Source organism: Anomaloglossus baeobatrachus, chromosome 2 (genome assembly GCF_048569485.1).
Source record: "Anomaloglossus baeobatrachus isolate aAnoBae1 chromosome 2, aAnoBae1.hap1, whole genome shotgun sequence".
In the NCBI taxonomy this organism is placed as follows: Eukaryota; Metazoa; Chordata; class Amphibia; order Anura; family Aromobatidae; genus Anomaloglossus; species Anomaloglossus baeobatrachus.
Window position 1 is genome coordinate 630,762,658 of NC_134354.1, and position 25,518 is coordinate 630,788,175.

The 25,518-nt window shown below is 42.4% G+C and overlaps 1 protein-coding gene across 1 annotated transcript in view; it reads right to left on the reverse strand.

The window, feature by feature from the left end:
- Positions 1–25,518, reverse strand: part of CPB2 (carboxypeptidase B2) — a 109,723-nt gene that overhangs the window by 15,635 nt on the left and 68,570 nt on the right. The window contains exons 4-8 of the mRNA XM_075333875.1: positions 20,136–20,260; positions 19,943–20,051; positions 14,163–14,264; positions 13,774–13,878; positions 8,144–8,254 (exon numbers count right to left, since the gene is read on the reverse strand). Coding sequence (XP_075189990.1) covers positions 8,144–8,254; positions 13,774–13,878; positions 14,163–14,264; positions 19,943–20,051; positions 20,136–20,260 — 552 coding nt within the window. The remainder of the gene's footprint in view (positions 1–8,143; positions 8,255–13,773; positions 13,879–14,162; positions 14,265–19,942; positions 20,052–20,135; positions 20,261–25,518) is intronic.

Consider the following 25,518-nt stretch of genomic DNA (forward strand, 5'->3'; position numbering starts at 1 on the left):
CGGGAGCTGGGCCGGTTCTGCTTGAAGGTGAGGGCGCAGAGCCTGCAGCAGCTACTGGACTGGAAGGCGGAGATGCGCAGGATGGTTGCCGTAGTGGGGGCCCGTGAGCAAGGGGCCACTGCGGCCATGCCGCGTCGCGACCAGTCCACCCAAACCCCAGAACCAGCCCTGATTGCATGGGAGCCGGGGGCCGGCACCGCAGCCGGAGGTCCAGAGAGGTCCAGAGAGAATGTCGCTGATGGAGGAGGGGGTTCTGACCACGCTGCCCCCGCCACTGTTCTTAACGGCCGTCAGTGGTTCTGGACTGAACTGCCTGTGGAAAGAGAACCCGATGTACCGACCGGTCCCCGAGTGGGCCGACCCCCTGCGGTGGTAGCCGCTCCAAAGTCAGCGGAGCCCCGCTGCAAGTTGTCCCCGTTGGGACCACCAAAGTACCGTTGTGAAAGTTTTGAAAATGATAAGTGAATGATTACCGAGATGTTACCTGATTTTCAGCCCTGATTAGAACCGGTCGTTGCCGGCAACTGTTGTCCCCGTGGGGACTGTTTGCAATCAATGCGTAGAAACTGCTACGGACAAGCCCGAGAACTGGCAGGGCAACCACGAACTTGTGGTGTGTAAATAAAAATGTTGGCTTTACCGTTACCGCCTCCGGAGAGGCTGATTTGGAGGATGGGCCTGGAGGGAAGTGATGGCCCAGGCCCGCCACTACCGCAACCGGTAGCGATCCTCCGGGGGTTTCAGGGGTTCCCCATGGACGTGGGTCCCCTGAAAAGGACAGAACCCGCTCGGGTAACTTGTGCTGGACTGGGGTCAAGGGTGCTGCCCATTTGCTTAGGGGCAGCATCAGGGCCAGGTTGCTTGGGTGGGAGAGAGCGGAAGCCGTTACCGTTAGCAACGTTTAAGTATCTGCCTCCCGATGTGGGAAGATTGAAAAATGTTTTTATGTGTTTTACCATTTATCTTTTTCAGTTGTGAAAATAAAACCAGTGATGGACGGGCAGCCCGCGGACGGTCTGCATTTTACTAAGGGGGAATGTGGCGCCCTGGGCAAGCCAGGACGTCACAAGCACTACACCAACACACCCCACACTCGTGGTCAGGCACACCTAAGTCAGACAAAAACCCTTGTTGCCTCCCTCCAGGGGCTGATGTTCACACCAGGGGGTGGGCCAGGCGGTTGGTCCCGCCCACCGAGGAGTTCACAGTCCTGGAGACGGGAAAAAGAGTCAGTTCAGTTTGGAAGGGAAAGTGAGAGGAGAGTGAAGTGGTAAAGGAGCAGACAGAAAGTGGTCCGGGTGTGTGGCCCGGACGGAACAGCAAGGTTGGCAGACGGTGGTGACCGTCTGCAGGAGAGGCCTATTGGAGCTAGCCGTAAGGACCGTGGACGGGCGGTGGCCCGGCGGTACCGGACCGGTACGCAAAGAGAAGCCAGCACCATCCGGCAGGGGCTTGCGGACCCCGGCAAGGCTAGGAGTCGCCGTGCAATTTGTCAAATCCGTTAACGAAGGGAACTTCCTGGGTTTCCCAGCAGCCAAGTCCCGACAGAAGGCAACAGTCCAACCGTTAGAGGGAAACACAGTCACCGCCAAGGCTAAAGTTCCCAGGGCCAGAGCCTGCGGGCAAAAGGGGCTCCTTCAGCAACCTTCAAGCTGGGGAGCGGGTTACTGGTGGGAACCCATTGGAGCCGTTTACACTACACAGGTGCAGGGAAAGGCAGTCACCATCAACCTGCCGGGAGGAGAAACACCGCAGCCGTCTGTGGGACCCGTCCATCCAGCCGTTTGTTTTACCGGAGACTTTGTGTACATCATTGGCTGAGTGAGTACCACCGTGCCGTGCGGCACAGCACTGCCCCCGCGACCCTGCACCTTGCCAGGCCCCGTAACCCGCCTGCCATCCATCCCTACCCCATCACCGGGCCCGCCCGGGGACAACCAACCCCCTACCCACAGAGGGGAGAACTAACATCCAGGCTGCTCCCAGTCATCGCTCCCGGAATCCCCGTCCAGAGCAGCGGTGGTGTCACTAATCTCACGACAACCGTGGGTGGTGTCACGGACAATTTCAAATCCCCACAATCAATTCCCCCCTTTTCACTCACGGGCGAGGAACGCCGCTCGAGTCCCCAGGATCCGGCCCACCGCTTGAGCCACCACCGAGCAGCAGCAGCAGCCGGACTCAAGCAGTGGGAGAGCGCAGTGTCCCCTCCTCCGCCCGCGACACATGTAATTTTTTTTTCCCTCACAGTAGTACACCAGCCAATCACAGCCATTCCAATACTTGACATGGCTGTGATGGTGCTAGAAATGCCCACACTGGAAAAGCTTACTGATTGGATGACGTACAGGTAAAAGTCTATGTTCAGGTCCGGGACCCGAATACCAGTGTTTGCTGCAAACCCCAAACTTTACAATTGCCCATCAGTATTGATAAGAATGGAACAGTTAGGGCACTTTCACATTGCGTTTCACCTATGTTCACTGGTCCCGTCGGGGCATCCATCCGAACCGCGTTCGGACGCATACGCCGACGGGGCCATTGACTATAATGGAGCAGACGGAATCTTCGTGTGCTTTCTCTTGCACCATTTTCGGGCATATACGTTTTTTGCTGCAGGCGGACACCTGAACGTACTTTACTACATTCGGTTGTCCACCTGCAGAAAACGTATATGCTCGAAAATGGTGCAAGACAGAGCACACACAGACTCCGTCTGCTCCATTATAGTCGTTGGCCCCGTCGGCGTATGTGTATGAAACATGTTTTGCGGGGGGAGGAGGGGGGTTCAGACGGATGCCCCGATGGAACCAGTGAACATACAGTAGGTGAAAACACAATGTGAAAGTGCCCTTACAAAGCAAAACTGCTTAAAAACGTGTCTTATGTTGCAAAAAAGACCATCCCAGGCATTTTGGGACATTGTTCATTAGAATGATTAGTCAGAACTTGAAAGTTATTGAGTCAAGTTTTCTAAGCTACAGGCACCAAAAAATCTGTTTTAACTTGTACAAATTTTTTTTTAATGTTTATAAAGGGAATCTGTCAGCAGTATTTCATCTCCAAACTATTTATATGTACATGTAGCTCTTTCAAAGACAAGTTCAGCAATATCTTCACATGGCCATGTCGTTCCTCCATTCTTGAGAAATCAACGTTTTAATTAGTATGCTAATAAAGCTGTAGATCTGAAGCCTCTGTCACTCCAGCTCTATCCACCACATTCACCACTCAGCACTGCCTTCTCCTGCTTGACTGGCAGTCTCCATTCTGTGTTCAGGCAAAGGAGACATTAATCATGCAAGAGGAAGCAGCACTGCGCGTGGATTAAAGCTGGAATGACAGAGGCTTCAGATCTACCATAGCCATTCACATATGAATTCAAACACTGATTTCTCAGTAACGGACTGACCATGTAAATGTATAGCTGGACCTGTCTTTGAAAGAGCTACGTGGGCAAGAAATTTGTTTGGGGTCTTAAATTCTGCAGACAAATTCTTTTTAATGGCTTACACCACATTTATTATGTGTTTTAGACGCATTTTTTATATGCTATACTTTTGAGAAGTGATGGCGAAAGGATATAGTCTGCCACAGTCCCATGTCGGAAATTTGTGCCTCATTTTAGAATAACAGTTGACCAAAGTAAGTCTACTATTAGATGGACTTGGACTAGACAATCTAAAGATGCCTTCAAACAGTATTAGACACTTTGATAAATTTGGCACCTTTTATAACTAATTGCGCTGTCAAAAATTTAAGCAGCTTTACCAAATCAGCCCCATTATATGTTGCATAAAACATTCCATCATGCAAACATAATACTAAAATTCAAATGTGGTGGTGGTAATGATGTGGACACAGTACACCACTTTCAGACACTGGTAACTTGATATAATCAGCTGAATTATTTTAAACCACGTGCTACCATGGGGCCCATGAGTCAGGGGAGGCATGGCGCCAGCACTGTCATTGGACCCCTCAGCCTGGCATCATACTTTCAACTGTTTTGGCTTCCTGTATTCAGAACAGTTGACAGCAGTGATGGAAGAGGAAGCTATCTGCTGACGCTCCCTTGTCCATCATTGTCTGTGCGTCTGATATCTCAACAGAGTGTGCATGATAATGTAATTACATTGCAACCTCTATGCTGAGCAGTGCAGACCATACGCCGCAGAGACCAGAGCAGCAGGAGAATGGGGAGAGGTGAGTAGTTTTATATTTTTAATTTATGGTGGACATTATACACTGTGTGCAGAATTATTAGGCAAATTAGTATTTTGATCACATGATAATTTTTATACATGTTGTCCTTCTCCAAGCTGTATAGGCTTGAGAGTCAACTACCAATTAAGTAATTCAGGTGATGTGCATCTCTGTAATGAGGAGGGGTGTGGTGTAATGACATCAACACCCTATATAAGGTGTGCTTAATTATTAGGCAACTTCCTTTCCTTTGGCAAAATAGGTCAGAAGAGAGATTTGACGGGCTCTGAAAAGTCCAAAATTGTGAGATGTCTTGCAGAGGGATGCAGCAGTCTTGAAATTGCTAAACTTTTGAAGCGTGATCACCGAACAATCAAGCGTTTCATGGCAAATAGCCAACAGGGTCGCAAGAAGCGTGTTGGGCAAAAAAGGCGCAAAATAACTGCCCATGAACTCAGGAAAATCAAGCATGAATATGCCAAGATGGCATTTGCCATGAGTTTGGCCATATTTCAGAGCTGCAACATTATTGGAATATCAAAAAGCACAAGGTGTGCCATATTCAGGGACACGGCCAAGATAAGGAAGGATGAAAAACGACCACCTTTGAACAAGAAGCATAAGATAAAACGCCAAGACGGGGCCAAGAAATATCTTAAGACAGATTTTTCATAGGTTTTATGGACTGATGAAATGAGAGTGACTCTTGATGGGCCAGATGGGTGGGCCAGAGGCTGGATCCGTAAAGGGCAGAGAGCTCCACTCCGACTCAGACGCCAGCAAGGTGGAGGTGGGGTACTGGTATGGGCTGGTTTCATCAAAGATGAACTTGTGGGACCTTTTTGGGTTGAGGATGGAGTGAAGCTCAACTCCCAGACCTACTGCCAGTTTCTGGAAGACAACTTCTTCAAGCAGTGGTACAGGAAGAAGTCGGTATTGTTAAAAAAAAACAACATGATTTTCATACAGGACAATGCTCCATCACATGCATCCAACTACTCCACAGCGTGGCTGGCCAGTAAAGGTCTCAAAGATGGAAAAATCATGACATGGCCCCCTTATTCACCTGATCTGAACCCCATAGAGAACCTGTGGTCCCTCATAAAATCTGAGATCTACAGGGAGGGAAAACATTTCACCTCTCGGAACAGTGTCTGGGAGGCTGTGGTGGCTGCTGCACGCGATGTTGATCTTAAACATATCAAGCAAATGACAGAATCTATGGATGGTAGGCTATTGAGTGTCATCATAAAGAAAGGTGGCTATATTGGTCACTAATTTTTTGGGGTTTTGTTTTTGCATGTCAGAAATGTTTATTTCTACATTTTGTGCAGTTATATTGGTTTACTTGGTGAAAATAAACAAGTGAGATGGGAATATATTTGATTTTTATTAAGTTGCCTAATAATTCTGCACAGTAATAGTTACCTGCACAAACAGATATCCTCCTAAGATAGCCATATCTAAAAATACCCCACTCCAACTTCCAAAAATATTAAGCTTTGATATTTATGAGTCTTTTGGGTTGATTGAGAACATAGTTGTTGATCAATAATAAAAAAAAATCCTCTAAAATACAACTTGCCTAATAATTCTGCACATGATGTACTGTGTGCAGTGCTGTGTGGGACCCCAAAACAGTTTGCAGGGCTATATAGGGGCCATTGTTTGCAGACCTATGTGAAGGCCAGCCTAAAAGAGTTTGCAGGACTATATGAAGTCCATGATACACTTTGTAAGGCTATATGGAGGCCAGGATACAGTTTGCAGGGCATTGTGGGAGCCATTACACTGTTTGCAGGGCTGTGTGGGACCCCAAAACAGTTTGCAGAGCTATGTAGAGGCCATTGTTTTCAGGCCTATGTGGAGGCCAGCCTAAAAGAGTTTGCAGGGCTATATGAAGTCCATGATACACTTTGTAAGGCTATATGGAGACCAGGATACAGTTTTCAGAGCTATGTGGTAGCCATTATACTGTTTGCAGGGATATGTGGGGGCATTATACAGTCTGTAGAGCTATGTGGAAGCTATGATACAGTTTGCAGGATTTTGTGGAGATCATTATACAGTTTGCATGGCTATGTGGGAGACCATTATACTGCTTAGAAGGCTATCTAAGGGCCATTATACTGTTTGCATTGCTATGTAAGGGCCATTATACTGTTTGTACAGCTATGTGGGGGTCATTATACAGTTTGCAGGGCTAAGTGGGGTCCTAAAACACTTTGCAGGGTTATGTGTGCTCCATTATACAGTCTGCAAGACCACGAGGGATCCATTAAACTATGGGTCTTCCAAATGGACATGGACCTGAAGCATACTGCCAAACTGGTTACAAAGTGGCTTAAGGATACCAAAGTCAATGTTCTGGAGTGGCCATCACAAAGTTCTAATCTCAGTCCTATTGAAAATTTATGAATAAAGCTGAAAAAGCAGGTGTGAGCAAGGCGACCTACAAACATGGCTCAGTTCTGTCAGGAGAAATGGGCCCAAATTCCTACCAACTATTGTGAGAAGCTTGTGGAAGGATATCCAAAACATTTGACCCAAGTCATACAGTTTAATGACAATGGTACCAAATTCTAATGAAATGTATGTAAACTTTGCAGAAAGTATAAAAATGCCTTGAAACATTTTCTCTCTATCATTATTTTTTTGGCAAACATAAAGAATTTTTGTTTTGTTCCTAATTGACCTACAATGGGAAAGGTTTATTCTGATTTCATGTCAGACAGTGAGAAAATCATGCATATGTGTCTTTTTAGATAGTGTATGTAAACGTTTGGTTTCAACTGTACTGTCTTGCTAGCTAGTTGTCAGGTCCCGTTTCCCTGTGTCCATTACCTGTACCTTTGCCCACTACCCGTACCTGTTTTCCAGTATCTGCTATATCCTCCGTTCCTGTCTGCATCAACCTTCCAGTCTGCATCACCTGCACCCGCCTGCCCTAGATACCTTCCTATCCATACCTGTGACCTTCTCTGCCCTGGGAGTTGCACCTGCCGGTAGCCAAGCCCATCCTCACCATCAGATGCTATGATAAATACCCGGTAGGTATTTAGTTAAGCCCTCCCATGTCATGGTAAGCCCGAGTCCCCCTGTGGGCCAGTGGGTCCACTCCTGCTCGCCGGCTCAACACCTGCGAGCGTAAAGGCCACTTTACACACAGAGATAAATCTTTGGCAGATCTGTGGTTGCAGTGAAATTGTGGACAATCAGTGCCAGGTTTGTGGCTGTGTACAAATGGAACAATATGTCCATGATTTCACTGCAACCGCAGATCTGCCAAAGATTTATCTCTGTGTGTAAAGTGGCCTTAATAGTTATACATTTTGCAGGGCAATGTGGGGCTAATATACTATTTGGAGGGCTCTGTAGGGAAACATTCCACTGTTTGGAAGGCTAGTGGGGTCCATTATACTGTACGAAGGGCTGTGTCAGGGGTCACTGTGGGGGTATCGTACTTTGTGGGATGGTGGATAATGTAGAGTTATCAAACCGTGCGTCTGGAGGGTGCTGTGTATGAATTAACTATGGGGCTATTAAACTGTGTGAGGGGCACTTTTGTTGGCATCATACTTTATGGGGTCCTGAAAGAAGTATTTTAATGCATTTTAACACGAAAGAACGTCAATAGGAGGAAAATTACTTTGTATGGACTGCAGAGTTGTGAGATATGCTGTTCTGTTGCCCCGCCAAATATTTATTTTTTTCCTTCTTTTTTTTTGTTTGTGAAGGGGAGAATCCAATTAGGTCTTCTGCTATGAGACCCCATGATTTCTATGTACATCCCTGTTTTTATCTTAAAATTCTGAAGGAGAATTTACACGTGCAATTAGTTTGTGATCTGAAGATCAGTGGATTGGATATAGCTACCTGGTAAATTTATTCATGGAAACATTAGCCATAATAATTGCTGTATAAGAGGCATACGTACCGTGGTCCATGTATAGTGATAACCATCTACATTCATCACTGGTAAAATATAGAAGTTAATGTTTTTCAAAAGATAAGTCATGTACTCGTCTGTATCATAGAATCCCACAGCCTAGACAGTAAGTAACATAGTGCAATGTTAGATATGCAATATAGATATGCAATATATGCAATGTTTATGAAGAGGCTAAATATCAATCAAAAAGATGGAATCATGTGTTTGGAAATAACTAAGATTTATTAAATAAAATTAAATGTATTTCATAATAAAAGCTGGATAAAATCTCTGATGATGCATTCCTTTTAAAAAGAATGTCCAACTTTTAACATGTCATTTTTAATAATACTACAATTGTCTGAATATTTTCTTAATACAGCTGTACAGTGATCAAAATTGTGATTTAATCACGGTATTCCTAATGTGTGTGTATATACAGTGCCTCGAGAAGTAATCGGCCCCCTTGAATTTTTCAACCTTTTCCCACATTTCAGGCTTCAAACATAAAGATAAAAATTTAAATTTTATGGTGAAGAATCAACAACAAGTGGGACACAATTGTGAAGTTGAACGAAATTTTTTGCTTATTTTAAACTTTTTTAAAAAATAAATAACTGAAAAGTGGGGCGCGCAATATTATTCATCCCCTTTACTTTCAGTGCTGCACACTCACTCCAGAAGTTCATTGAGGATCTCTGAATGATCCAATGTTGTCCTAAATGACTGATGATGATAAATATAAGCCACCTGTGTGTAACCAATCTCCGTATAAATGCACCTGCTCTGTGATAGTCTCAGTGTTCTGTTTAAAGTGCAGAAAGCATCATAAAGACCAAGGAACACAACAGGCAGGTCCGTGATACTGTTGTGGAGAAGTTTAAAGCCGGATTTGGCTACAAAAAGATTTCCAAAACTTTAAACATCCCAAGGATCATACCACTGCAAATCTACCAAGACACATCCAAACTTTCATCTCAAACAAGAAGACTGATCAGAGATGCAGCCAAGAGGCCCATGATCACTCTGGATGAACTGCAGAGATCTACAGCTGAGGTGGGAGAGTCTGTCCATAGGACAACAATCAGCCGTACACTGCACAAATCTGGCCTTTATGGAAGAGTGGCAAAAAGAAAGCCATTTCTCAAAGATATTCATAAAAAGTGTTGTTTACAGTTTTCCACAAGCCACCTGGGAGACACATCAAACATGTGGAAGAAAGTGCTCTGGTCAGATGAAACCAAAATCGAACTATTTGGGCACAATGCCAAACGATATGTTTGGCATAAAAGCAACACAGCCCATCACCCTGAACACACAATCCCCACTGTCATACATGATGGTGGCAGCATCATGGTTTGGGCCTGCTTTTCTTCTGTGGGGACAGGGAAGATGGTTAAAATTGATGGGAAGATGGATGGAGCCAAATACAGGACCATTCTTGAAGAAAACCTGTTGGAGTCTGCAAAAGACCTGAGACTGGGACGGAGATTTGTCTTCCAACAAGACAATGATCCCAAACATAAAACAAAATCTACAATGGAATGGTTCACAAATAAATGTATGCAGGTGTTAGAATGGCCAAGTCAAAGTGCAGATCTGAGTCCAATGGAGAATCTGTGTAAGGCCTGCAACACACATCCGTGCTGCCGGTACGTGTTTGGGACTTTTTGACACGTACCGGCGGCACGAACACACATGCACCAATGTTACCCTACAGTAACAGGCACACACACGTAAAAGCCACACGGAACGTGTGTCCGTGTGGTTTGTACGTGTGTGCCTTTTTTAACACGGATGATATGTCTGCGTTTCACCGGCATTACGCAGACATGGACCTGCTACAATGGGTCCGTGTCTGCACGTACGTGAGACGGACGTGTGTTTTCCATGCGGTCCGTGTGTTTTGTTTTTTTTTTTAAAAAAATGGGGAAATGGCTCAAGACACACGGACTGCACACTGACATGACATGTACGTATCTCACATATACACGGACATTCAACACGCACACACGGCAAGCATACGCCATCACACTGATGTTACATGTACTGGAGAAACGGACATCCAAAATGGAAGTTCAATAGTATGAATCAGCTCACCGTGGAAAAAGCTCAGTCTTAATTTCGTCCTGGAGCACGGACAGGCACTGCCACAGCCCAAAATAATGCAAAAGATGAGGATGTCCAGCTCTTCAGGCAAAAAAATCACGTCTTTATTTTATCATGCAGACACAAAGAATGACATGACCAGCACAACGCGTTTCAGGTGAAAGCACTCACCCTTAATCATGATCATGATCAAAAAATGGCGCTACAAAGTATTAACTTAAAGGGGACGAATAATATTGCACGCCCCAATTTTCAGTTATTTATTTTTTAAAAAAGTTTAAAATAAGCAACAAATTTCATTCAACTTCACAATTGTGTCCCACTTGTTGATTCTTCACCATAACATTAAAATTTTTATCTTTATGTTTGAAGCCTGAAATATGGGAAAAGGTTGAAAAATGCAAGGGGGCCAAATACTTTTGCAAGGCACTGCAGGGAGATCTGTCTGTCCAGGGTATCTGGCTCATTCAGATTTCAGTTTTCCACGCACAAGTCATTCTTATATTCAAGACTAGGAAGTTGCTCCAGGAGCTGGCTGCCAAATTTTGGCCTGCAGGGCAATGACAAAGCAGTGGCCCCCGAGTTGCAGCAACCCACCTTATGCGCACACTGCAGTGTTGTTGTCACAAAAACTGCAACCAAAACTGCACGTTGTTTCAGATTATTTATTACAAAATAAGTCCAAGATAAACATAAGGTGCATGACACTTCACCAAATTATTACAACAACTACATTTAAGGCAATGGACAACAAGAGATTCATGCAACTATAAATTTTTATTACATAATTCTTTTTTTTTTTTTTAAAACGAAAAGGATAGAAAACAGAGGCATTCCTGTGAGGAACACATACATGGCGGGTATAGATATAAAATAGTAGAACTTATGAGTACAGAGAATACGATTATTGATAATGTGATTATATACTGTATCGGGCATCCAAAAAAAAATAAAATAAATATCATCTGATAATGTAATACAAAAAAATTCTATAAACAGAGGTAAACTTGATAGTACCAAATACAGGTCAACAGTTATAAATATAAAGTGCATTTAATTAGAGAGGAGTAGAGCATATGCACATACCACTACAAAAATAAATATAAATAAATACATATATTTATATATATATATAGCACTGTTAGTATACACCACTGAAAAAAAAAATATAAATATGTAATATATATATATTTGTATATATATCTATATGTATATATATCTATATCTATATAACAAGAGAAACTTCTCGGATTATAAGTATCATAGGGAATCCATACAGCTAGCAAAAATTGACAAATTATATACATATATGTTAGTCGAATGTTTTTGCTGAAGCAAGATTATAATAAGGTCAATAGGAGAGCAATACCCATGTTCTATGCAAATAATTAATGACTACATTAATCATAAACAAGCAGTGTATACCTTAGTAGTAAATATAAGTGCAGGGACTCTTGGCACATGCATCCCTCCACCCCGACAACTGTTTCGCACCCAGCTTCTTTAGAGAAGCAAAATAGGCTTAAAAAAAGGGAATACGAACTTTTCCCATATCTATATCAATAATGCCACATATATCTATTTTTTTAGTGGTTTATACTAACAGTGCAATATATATATATATATATATATATATATATTTTTTTTTATTTTTTTTTGTAGTGGTATGTTGTTTATATGCTCAACTCCTCTCTAATTAAATGCCCTTTATATTTATAACTATTGACCTGTGTCTGGTACTATCAAGTTTGCCTCTATTTATAGTATTTTTTGTATTACATTATAAGATGATATTTTTTTTTTTGGATGATCAATACAGTATATAAACAGATCAATAATAGGAGTATTCTCTGTACTCATAAGTTCTACTATTTTATATCTATACCCGGCACTTAACTGTTCCTCATAGGAATGCCTCTGTTTTTGTATCCTTTTCGTTTTTTTAAAAAAAGTTATGTAATAAAAATGTATATTTGCATGAATCTCTTGTTGTCCATTGGCCTAAATGGAGTTGTTTTTGTTGTTGTTGTTGTTGTTGTTGTTGTAATACCTTGTCTCAGAGTGCCTGCAAATGTAAAAAATATAACTCTTGTAATGATGGGGTGCTTTTGACCATGTGTTTTTGAGGCATTTTTTCAGCAGAAGCAAGCCAAAAACACAAGGGGATAGAACATGCTGCAGTGTTTTTGTCAGAAGTTTGTGACAAAAAAAAAATGGCAACGTGTGCACAGCAAATCTGAATTTTCATAGACTTTGCTGGGAAGTCAGAAGTGAGAACTTTCAGACAACAAAACTGCACCAAAAAACGTGACAAAAACTGCAGCATGCGCATACAGACAAAGGCTGCTTATCTCCGGCCGCTACATTCAAGCAGCAGATGTTAAAGTCTTTCAAAATAACAGTGATTGGGGCACGGAACTGCTCCTACTACATAAAAACTACAGTACCAGAACTGCGTTTACTACATAGATACATAGATATGTGGAACAACATGATGTCAGAATAAAAAACATACAGTACGCAGCATGCACACATACAATACACAGACATGCACAAACATAAGCACACATATAGCACACAAATATGCACACACATAAGCAGACATGCACACATGTAATATACAGACATGCACACACACATGCAGACATACACACTCACAGTATGCAGACATGCACACTCACAGTATGCAGACATGCACACTCACAGTATGCAGTCATGCACACACACGCATACAGTACACAGACATGAACACACATATGCAGACATGCACACATACCATATGCATACATGCACATTTGGTATGCAGACATGCACATACACAGACACGTACACATACAGTACACAGATATAAACACAAAGTACACAGACAAGTACACAATATAGAGACATGCACGCATGGTATGCAGGCATTCAAGCACAATACACAGATATGCACACATGGTATGCAGACATGCACACACGCCGATGTGCACAATTATGATGTGCACAAATCGGATGAAAAACACTGATGGCATACATACCATTTGTTGTGTATGAGAAAAATCATGGACGTCAAACTGGGAAAGTTCAGTTTAATTATTGTATATGCATATGCACACAGCAATATTTCCTTCACACATTTCATTGTGAATTTGAATGCAAATCAACTGCAAAATTCACGTGTGTATCAAGGGTTTTGCTGCAGATTTAAAATAAATGAAATCCCTACTGCAAATTTGCCTAAAGAATTGTCAGGTAATGGATTTAGAAATCTGCACAACAAATACCATCACACTGGGAAATCACAGTTGTATGTCCTGTACTGGAACTGTAATATAACAATATCTGTGCAGAAGATCTGCTGTTAATTTCAATTTGCTCTGTGTGTATGTAGCCTGAGATTCCAATGTAAAGTGTCTATACAATGTAAAGTGGAGCTTATTCCATCTGTGTGGAGCCTTTTCCCCTTGTATTCCATATATATATTTACTTTTGCAGTAAGCTATTTCTGAACATTTTCTAAGCCATTTTAGCAGACTGATACTCACATGTCCAACAAACCACATGCAGAAGGCTGGAGCAATCCACTCCCTGGCGTGAATACCGCAGTCAATCCATATTGCATTTGTTGCTGTTTTCTCTTTCCCCGTCATCTAAGAAACAATCAGTGGTGAAAAAATGATCTGTATATCTCACCTGTTAAAGTAAACATGTGGCTATTATTTTTGATAATGAACCTGTCGTGTACCCAAACGCTAGTTATCAGAAACTACACACTCAATTACTAGTGCAGCCAAAACAATTTTCATACCCGTGTCTCTGTCTTCAGTAGCTGGTAAATAACAATATACAGTATGTGCAGTTTCCCGGTTCCCCAGAACCACAAACTAGTTTTACATAGTCCACTAGTAGTGTTTTTCACATATTGTAACTATACCTTCAGAACGTAGAGAGGACGATTTTCAAAAGACTTTCCTATGTAAATTTTTTCCAACATATCAGGATGGGACCCAACCATTTGTTCCATCCAGTAGTATATCTAGTAGAAATACAGAACAAAAATTACCTCGTCGATATAAAAGAACTGTGGGGATTCCAAATTGCTAGTTCCTTGATCATTATCTTAATGTCATATTCAAAAAGTGTCACAACTATAATGGTTGGCGGACAGCTGATTGGACGCAGCAGTGACTTCTCCATCCACATGGAACAAGTAGGACAGAGATCATTGAGGACACAATGTCAGAACAGGAGTAAGGTAATTATTACTTCTATGATATTACACCATTCCGAATGTGTTCAAACAATGTAAATCACAATCCCTTCAGTTTAGATTAGTCAGCTATCTTATTCCAATAATTTCAGTGAATAAAAAGGGGTCCAACACATTTTTGGTATACAATTGCTCAATGTGGTGCTATGAATACATTTGGCAAATTTCTATGAAGCCTTATAAATACACTCCTAAAATGTAGCATTAAAATGTGCTGGAATCAGAACCTTATTGACATAAACTATATGATCAAAAGTATAGAGACACACATCTTAATCATTGCATTTTTACGTTGAGCGTGGTCTTCTGAGATATCATCCCTCCTAAATATTCCAACAACAACTATGAGGAATGTTATTGAAAACTGGAAGTGTTTAGAAGAAGCTACAGCAACTGAGCCACAAAGTGGAGACCTTGTGAAGATACACAGTGGGGAAGTCCAGTGCAGGGACCAGTGCTTTTTTTGCGGCGGTACGGCGTACCGGAAAATCTGAAGAGCGCTGAGGGTCAGCACTTCTGGCTCTGTCCACATGGCTAATTTGTAAACTATACAAATTAGCCATGTGTGGAGCGGAGGCACAAGCAGAGCAGCTACTAAAGCTGCAGGACTTGCGATGATGTCACGTACATGTGACTCAGGTGGGCGGAGCCATGGAGTTTTGCCCAGCGGGAAAGAAGCTGCAGAAGATGGAGGAGTGCATGGTATGTGAGAGAGGGGTGCAGAGGGCGGCAGGCTGTGCAGGGGGAATAAAGTGAGATCAGGGATATGGAGAATTGAGAGACAAGGGGGATGAAGGATTGAAGGAGCAGGGGCAGTAGCTTAGCTAGCGGGGGGGCAGAGGGTGTGGCCACCCTGGGCCCTGTTCTCAGAGGGGGCCCACCCGGAGCTGCGATACCATTAACTATATCAGCGTGCACAACGCGCCGATATAGTTAACCTATGCGGCAGTGCGGAGGTGACATGATCTCCCTGCACTGCTGCTGAAGACAGCGCACACGTAGGACACAGAGTCCCAGCATGGTGACGTCATCGCTCTGCGCTGGGACTCTGCTGTCTTGTGCGCGCAATGTCCTGCTTGCACTGCACTGTTCAAGACCTGAGGAAGCAGGTGAGTATATGATTTTCTTTTTTTTGTAAAACGCAGAACAGGGGACATGTATACCAAGGCTGGGGACCCATATACCAGCATGGGGTCCAGTCTGGGAGCCCTTATATACCAGCTGGATGCACATATACACCAGCACAGGGCCCAGGCTGAAGGCCCATATACATCAGGCTGGGGGCTCATATACACCAGGAGGGGACCCAGGCTGGGGGCTCATATATACCAGCATGAGGGCCCAGGGTGGAAACCCATATATACTAGCATTGGACCCAGGTGGGCGGTCCATATACACCAGAATATCCATTTCGGGGGCCCATATACACCAGGCTGCGGGTCCATATACACCAGGATGGGGACATACCATAAATACCAGGATGGGGGACATTGTTACATAATGAAGGGGGAGGAAAAAGACCGCACTCCTCCTGCCTTTTAAACCTGCATGTGGTTAAATTAAAAGGATATCGGCACAGCGGATGAGTGCAGTCTTTTTCCTTCCTGGAGCACTTGGACTTATCCCCTATTTGTGGACTGGCACCCCGCAGCCGGCAGATATTTGACCTTGGAGCTCTACTCCTAGCAAACGTGTGACCCCGCAAGGTAACATTCAGTGGTGCAGGACTTTTTCTTTACGTATATGTACATGATGAAGGGGGAGTAACATATGTATTTATAGGATTTAGAAAGCTGAAAGGGTCCGTACATGTGACCTTAACATGAGAATGGTGGGTGCAGATCCAAATGGTGCCACTGCAACATGCACTCTGTACCATTCCTATTTCCTTCAGGACGGGGATTTTCGCAAATGAACCTGATTGCAACACCATCCCCTGCATCGTTGCTAACAAAGACTATTTCTTCTCTGCTTTTTGTCAGGCTAGTTGGGCCACCTTTGAAGCTGTTTAATCCAACAAAGTACATTGACTCTTGGATACTTCGAGGTCGGCGATCAGCCATTGCCAGAAACAGTAAAGAACGAACTCGAGGTGTCGTGGCTGATGGAAATTTGGTTGAACTTTGGCGTTTCTTATAGAATACAGCCTAGGTAAGTCGAAAACCATATTTTGCAAGTGAAAAAAAATGATTATACAGTATTAATCATTTTTTATTTTTATTTTGAAATCTGAATTACATAGTTTTTGATTGAAATTAGCGTACAGACTACAAAACTGAATAATGAGAAACAGGGCCGCACCGTCCATTGGACAAGTTGAGCGGTTTGCTCATGCGGCAGTATATTCAGGGGGACGGCAATGCGGCCGGGGGCGGAGCTGTATGGGGACTGCCGTTTTCCGGCGCCCAGTGCCTCAACAGGTAAATCATGCACAGGATCTCCCGGCCGCACGACAGCACACCCCCCCACCCCCCCCCGCTCCTCAATCTTGGCCGCCGGTGCCCCTGACAGCACCCCCCCTAAGCCCCTCGCCTCAGAGATGCGTACCGGCAAATACTTTTTTACAAAGAACGCACTGGCAGGGATGCATTGTTCATATAAGTCACCAACTCGCTGCTAGCACTCCAAACCTCCTTTGACATTAATATTTCCATCGGTAGCATCATAGCATAGGTTTCTATGGCCGAGCAGCTGCATTTAAACACACAATGTCAAGTGTCACAAGTGTCACATGAAGTGGTCTAGAACACACCATCACCATGACTCTGGAGCAGTGTGTGTTCTCTGTGGTGAAAAATCACGTTTCTGGTAGTCTGATGGCAAAACTCCATTTGGTGAATGCCAGGAGATCACTTGTCTGACTGAATCATGCCAGCTGTTAAATTTAGCGGAATATATAGAGTTGTGCTCAAATGTTTACATACCCCGACTTTCTTGGCCTTTTTTCAGAGCATATGAATGATAACACAAAAACTTTTTTTCCACTCATGGTTAGTGGTTGGGGGAAGTCATTTATTGTCAAATTACTGTGTTTTCTCTTTTTAAATCATAATGACAACCAAAAACATCCAAATGACACTGATCAAAAGTTTATATATCCCAGTTCTTAATACCCCACTAAGATCCCCACTAATATCAATGACAGCTTGAAGTCTTTTGTGGTAGTTGTGGATGAGGCTCTTTATTTTCTCAGATGGTAAAGCTGCCAATTCTTCTTGGCAAAAAGCCTCTAGTTCCTGTAAATTCCTGGACTTTCTTGCATGAATTGCACATTTTGAGTTTCCCCAGAGTGGCTTAATGATATTGAGGTTAGGAGACTGAGATGGCCATTCCAGAACCTTCACTTTGTTCTGCTGTAGCCAATGACAGGTCCACTTGGCCTTGTGTTTCTGATTGTTGTCATGTTGGAAAATCCAAGTACGTCCCATGCATAACATCTGGGCTGATGAGTGCATATTTGCCTCCAGTATTTGCTGATAAAGTGCTACATTCATCTTTCCTTCAACTTTGACCAAGTGTCCTGTGGCGTTATGGCTCACACATCCCCACATCAGCAGCGATCCACCTCCGTACTTTACAGTAAGAATGGTGTTCCTTTGATCATAGACCTTGTTGACACCTCTCTAAATGTAACTTTTATGGAGGCTTGTCTCTATGCTGTTTGGCGTATTGTAGCTGAGATACTTTGTGGCATTTGCGTAGTAATGGCTTTCTTCTGACAACTCGACCATGCACCCATTTTTCTTCCAGTGCCTCCTTATTTTGCATCTTGAAATACCCCCAATACTAGTTTTCAGTGAGTCCTGTGTTTCAGCTGATGTTATTTGTGGGTTTTTCTTTGCATCCAAAGCAATTTTCCTGGCAGTTGTGGCCGAAATTTTTGTTGGTCTACCTGATCGTGATTTGGTTTTTACAGAGCCCCTGATTTTCCATTTGTTAATCACAGCTTAAACACTGCTGACTGGCATTATCAATTCCTTGGATATCTTTTTGTTTCCCTTTCCTGTTTCATACAGTTCAACTATCTTTTCCCTTAGATCACTTGACTATTCTTTTGCTTTCCCCATGACTCATAATCCAGAAACATCAGTGGCAGGATGAATGATGCAAGAATCTGTCTGGATCTCAGAAACTCACTCAGCTTTTACGCACACACAATGATTACTAGCACACAGGTCACAGGTGAGGATGCTACCTTTATTAGCCATTCAAACCTATTTGTGTCAACTTCTGTGCATGTTATCAGGCCAAAATCACCAGGGGTATATGAACTTTTGATCAGGGTCATTTGGATATTTTTTGTTGTCATTATGATTTAAAAATAGAAAACATAGTAATTTGACAATAAATGGCTTCATCTAACCACTAACCATGAGTGGAAAAAAAGTTTTTGTGTTATTCATATTCTCTGAAAAAAGGCCAAGAAAGCATACAATGTGCCTGGATATGTAAACATTTGAGCACAACTGTAAAGGATAATACTATGGAGTTTTCAGGTGTTAGCCAAAGCCCCTTGATTCTATTAAATTGAAATCTTACTGCTTCAGCATACCAAGACAATTTGAACTACAGAACGCCTCGAATTTTGAGGCAACAGTGAGGGGAAGCCTATTTCTGTTTTCGTATGACAGTGCCCCAGTGCACAAAGCAAAGTCCATAAACATAAAGTAGGGTGAGTTTAGTGTGGGAGAACTTGACTGTCCACAAAGAGCTCTGACCTCAATTCCATTGAACACCACTGGGATTAATGAGAATGAAAATTGCAATCTAAGCCCTTTTTGCCCAATATCAGAGTCTGACCTCACAAAAGCACCTCTGAATAAATGGTCAAAAATCCACACAGGCACAGCCCAAAATATTGTAGAAATTTTCATAGAACAATGGAAACTGCTGCAACTGTTATGGGTGGACCAACTCCATATTAATACCTATTGAAGTATAATAGCATGTCATCATAAAACCAACTGTACAAGTATTCTTGTCCAAATACGGTGCATGTTAATCTTATATAAAGACTCTAAAAATTAATGATGAGCAAAAACAGTTACCCTACACTGGCCCAGGATCCAGTTCAGTACACCATGGTCAGTGAGACCATTTTCAGCCAGGACTTGAGTGCCAGCATTTTTGTCATCTTTTGTGATTACAAGGCAACCACAGAATATTATGGTGTTAAGGCACAACAGATGTCATGACATGACTTGAGACATAGTGACTAGTCCTCATATAACATCATGATGTCACATGTGCCTAATAATTAGAAGAGGCACCCAAGACACCTTCGGGTGCAAGCTGATGAAGTTCACATTGTACTGGACCGGCTGCCATAGAGTACTGAAGTGGATGAGGGACAAGAGTAGTGCAAATCTTTTTGTTCATCTCTAATAGAATTTCATTTTAAAATATTTGTTATAAATAATACTATAGCTATGAATAAGACTTACATCTTCTAGGTTATGATATTGTTCATAGTAAGAGACCGAGCTTCGTTGGCCTGTAGTGTCATTGTATGTTTGCTGCTCAATTAGGTTTTGAGTATTATCAACCAAAATTCTAAGCAAAAGAGAAGGATACCAAGTTAGTAGGGATAGCAGAATAAATGTGAAATTTGAGCCTTAAAACTGATGCTTTACTCACGTATATGTGATGGCAGATTCCTTCAACATAAACTTAACCTCATCTACTACAGTAGAATTTACATAGAAGTGAACTTCCTTATTCTTCTGTACATGCTCAGGTGAATCTGGCTTCCAGAGGACAATCTAAAATGTCAGAAAATTGCAAATTTTAATTATCTGCCTTTACTAATAAAGATCACCTTATGTTTAAAGTGTTAATAATTCTGTCTACTAGGCCCGAAATAGTCTATAGTAAAATGGTGGTCGACTCAGAACATTAAAGTGCTTTAGATATAGACCTTAACTCATAGGCCCCAATTCATCAAAGCAATTTTATCAGAATTACAGCGTGCATTGCTTTGAAAAGCCTCAAAATGCTGGCGCAATTCAGAGTAGCGCAAAAGTATTGCACCTATTAGCATTTTCACACAAGTTTCTCTCAGCTATGCCAAATGACAGTATCACAGTGACATCACAGTGATAAGTGGTGATGTACTGTAACCCTCATAACAGTCGCCGCATCTCTTAGAGCGCAGTGTGAGCCAGGAGTGGCTGCTGTTCAAAGCCTATGGAGCCAATGAGGCACCATAGCATTTGATGGACATAAGCGAAGAGCATTGTGGGAACCACTGGACTTTTCCAGAGCTGTATGGGAACTTTGCTTTTTAATAAATTGGTGAACGAGGATAAGTGTCTTGTTTTTATTTCTCTCTCTTTATGCTTGTCAGATTTTCTGGACTATGTCGGAATCCCTGAACTATGGCAAACCTACTTGTTTTGTTTGTATTTTTATTAAAGTGGTGAACAAGGGGAAGGAAAGTGTCAAAAGTGTTTTATTTTTTTGGGGGTGTGTATTTCTTTTTTTTTTTTTTTTAATTACTAGGTTATTAATGAGGGTGTCTGATAGACACAAGAGGAAAGGGGTCAGCTCACCAGCAGGAGAAGATGTCCATTGCAGCGGAAACTGGATGTCAACAGGAGCACAAGAGGAATAGGAATATTCAGAAATTGGCGACTTCTTAAAAACTCATACTTTATTTTTCAAAAATTTCATAAAAAACTTGTAGGATCTCAAAAACAATGCATGGTAGATAGCCTATTAACAAACACATTTCAGACGCGGGTCCTTATTCATTGTATGAATGCTACAAAATGCTGTTACTTATGTCATATCCTGTTAAAATGTGCAGAATAAATGTTAGAATAAGTGTTAGAATAAACCAATCTGGAGAGAACACTTTCAAACATATAAAACATCCATAAGGCAGGAAAAGGTTTCCCTTAGGTCATGCCTTATATTCATGCCAGATGACAGATGATTTTTTTTTTTAAAATCTAGATTTCCATCTAGCATGAATATAAGGCATGATCTAACATATCATTATACTTAATTGTGAAGACTTTTCCTGCTTAATGGATGTTTTATATGAATAAGGACCCGCGTCCGAAACGCGTTTGCTCATAGGCTATATACCATGGATTATTTTTTGAATTTTATGTCTTGATGTTACATGTTTTTTATGAAATTTTTGAAAAATAAAGGATGAGTTTTTAAGAAGTTGCTGATGCTGGATATTCCTATTCCACTTGTTCTCCTGTCTGATAGACACCTCTCCATCACTAACACCAGGGCTTCATGCCAGCTGACACTACACTGCTGACCTCAACCCCAACTACCATTACCCCAATTACCACTGCACCAGGGCAATCAGGAAGAACTGAGATGAAGCACCAGAACTGGTGCATCTAATGTAATGCACCACTTCTGGGGTGGCTATAGGCTGATATTTTTAGGCTATAAAGGTCCTAATAACCATGGGCGATTATATCAGCTCACAGCTATCTGCTTTACCTTTGATGGTAATCAACAATGGCGGGGGACCCCAAGTCATATTTTTTTTTTTTAATTATTAATTTATTTATTTGGATTAATAGCAGTAATATCTACCTATCATCTTAGCACATCTTTAACACATAAAAATCTTTAATTTCTTGAATGCATTTAATACTGGTCCGTGTCACACAGACAGCACATAGATGTCATCCGTGTGCTGTACGTGTTTTTCATTGACCCATAGACTTCTATAGGCCCTATTCATTTGTGCTGATGGTAAAAAATTGACATAACTCCAAGTGGATCACATAGACACAAGTGTGCTGAAAACATGGAGGTGTAAAGATCAGCAGAGTAGTGTGAAAACGGACACCACACGTACTGGAAATACAGATGTGGGAAGGGGCCATTAACAGTAAGTTTAAAAATAGAGTGCAACACAATGTTTTAGGTACTGTTCACATGTTGCGTTTTTGCTGCGTTTTCCCCAGCTCTTTTTAAGTTTATGTAGGTATATTAAAAGCTGCTCTTTTCAGTATCAAAGGATAGCTCAGTGAATAATAGAGAACCTAAAATATAACCTTTAATATAATTATAATTAAAAATCCAATTAGGACTTAAAAAATATAAAACCGCCAATACACTCAACACCTGCAGAGGTAGAGATTGGCTAGTTAGAGAATGTGGACTTTATTGTTCATGTAACCAGTTACTGTATATAACCGGAAAAATAGATCCGCAGCATATTAATGAAGTATGTGCTGTATATTATGCCGCCATATAGTCACCTGACTCAGATGAATGGCAGTAACACAATTGGTAGAGAAAATCAGGAACGGTCTTACCCAATCTGCCGTATACACCTTTCCCTACTTATAAGGCACTGGATGCTGGATAGTCTTGGTAACCACCATAACGGAGAAAACACCTGGTCCTTTATCTGAATGACTCAGGATCCCCACTGGTTCCCAACATGCGTCCAGCCGTTGTGCATGAAACTCCCAACGCGTTTCTTATATCATCAGGGGAGCATAAACATCCCAAATTCCGGTCAAAAATGACCAACACAATATGGCATAAGTTACTGTTGAAAAATATATAAACCACGTTAATCAAACGATCCGAGTATGATAACCAAGGTAAACGGTACATGCAACAAAGCGAGTATAACTTACATCCATCACCTCCAGGAATAACCTGGGCAGATCGCGTCTATCATGCATCGCCGCCTGGTTTAAATAAACCGCTCATTCGGAATAGCGTGTGACGTCACATCCGCTTGTAGCGGTGAGCTCACTTCCGGGTCACCTGATCGCAACCGCGGTCTGCACGTCACAGAAGGGGCGTATAATTTAGTCATGTGCTCCTATGCTTCAAGGCAGTATGACTACAACAAAATGGCCGCGATTAGTCTCGCAAATACGCGGTAGTGATACGGCCAATCTATTAACAATGGCCCATCAAAAATGGCAGATGGGCCATACGAGTAACTGTAACATCTGCTACAGGCACCCAGATGGGTAGATGACTCTACAAACATTGCAAACGGGCAGAAAATAAAAATTTAGAAAAAAGCAAAAAGAATCAGGACGACTCCCAGGAGGAAATATCAAAAAGGCAGAGCCAATGGAAAAAATATATATAATTGTTAAAAATAGACCACACGACAATGGATCAGAGAAGGCCAGAATAGACCAGGAGTATTAGATCACAACCAACATCAGATCACTTAAAAGATTTTTGACCAAAAAACCTCAATATGGGCATGAGGGAAGAAAACCACCACCAATCTAACCACAACTAAGGGCCCTAAGATAAAAGCTGACCCTACCTGTTTGTGGAGGTCGGCACCCTAAAAAGTACGGTGATTGGTGCCCCCACTCGGGCGGCGACTGTCCCTCCTACATTATCTCTAATCTAGTCTACCACAAAGGGTGCAAAGGAGAGAGCTTCATTGAGGCCCAATGGTTTACTAGTTTTAAGCCAAGAAATCCACTTGGTTTCTTGTTTAAGAATTTTATTGTCCCAATTCCCACCTCTAAGAGGGGGGGGCACTACATCAATGCCCTGGAAGCTAATTGCTTTAGCATCCCCTGCATGATGTTCCATGATGTGACGGGCCACTGGAGTATCATTGCCCAGGCGAATGTCCCGGATATGCTCCCCTATTCTCCTCCTAAATTCCCTTTTGGTCTTGCCCACATACTCTTTGTGACAACTACAGGTGGCTTTGTATATAACGCCCTTAGTTCTGCAATTAATGAAAGAGCGGATGTCATATCGTTTTTCCAGAACATGGGAAAAGAAAAATTTTCCCGGCTTAAGGTAACTACATGCAATGCACCCGCTACACTTGTAGCAGCCTTTGACTGGATTAGTCAGCCATGTCCCAGTATGACATGAGAAATGGCTGTGCACCAGTCTCTCTTTTATAGAGCGGGCCTTCCTGTAGGTCACTGCAGGGGCGTTGGGAATACATTTACCGATGTCATCGTCCATTTTGAGAATGGACCAATGTCTCTCAAGAATCCTTCTAACCTCCTCTGATCCATTATTAAAGGTGGTAATAAAGCGAATGAATTCCTCATCTGATGTTGGTCTCCCTGATCCATGTAGAAGATCATTCCTGGTTTTCTGCTGTGTCTCAAAAAAGGCTTTCTTAATCACGTGGTTCGGATATCCTCTATGATGAAATCTGGAACTCAAATCAAGGGCCTGTTGGTGGAATCTCTGCTCATCCGAGCAGTTTCGTTTTAGTCTGTAAAATTGACCCTTCGGAATCCCTCTTTTCAGACCATTAGGATGGCTGCTCTCCCATCGTAGGAGCGAATTGGTAGCCGTTGGTTTCCTATATGTACTGGTATGAATGTTCCCATTAGAGTCTCTTTCAATCAGCACATCAAGAAAAGGCAAACTCCATCTATCAAACTCACAAGTGAAGAACAAGCCCAAAGAATTATTGTTCAGAGCCGCAACCGTTCCGATTATTTCATCTTCAGTACCCCTCCATAGAACAAACACGTCGTCTATGAAGCGACACCATAGCAAAATGCTATCCTGGGAGACAGGGGATGAATCCCCAAAAACACAGGTCTCCTCCCACCAACCGAGGAGGAGATTAGCATACGATGGGGCCACTGGACTCCCCATCGCGGTCCCCCTCAGCTGGTGGTACACCTGTCCATTAAACAAGAAGGAATTATTCTTGAGACAAAACTCCACAAGACTCAAGAGAAAAGCATTATGGTCATCAAATTGCTGTCCCCTACTCTTCAAGAAAAAGTTTACCGCCTGCAGGCCTAGATCGTGTCTAATAGAAGAATAGAGGGATTCGACATCAATACTAACCAAAAAGACATCATCTTCAATCGTAATACCCTCCAATTTTTTAAGTAGATCAGTGGTGTCTTTGAGATAGGACCCCAAAGATGTAACAAAAGGTCTTAGTATTCTATCCGCATAGATGCCTATGTTTTGCGAAACACTGCCGATGCCCGACACTATTGGCCTACCCCGTAATGGAGATAGGCCCTTGTGTACTTTCGGCAAGCAATAAAAGGTGGGGGTC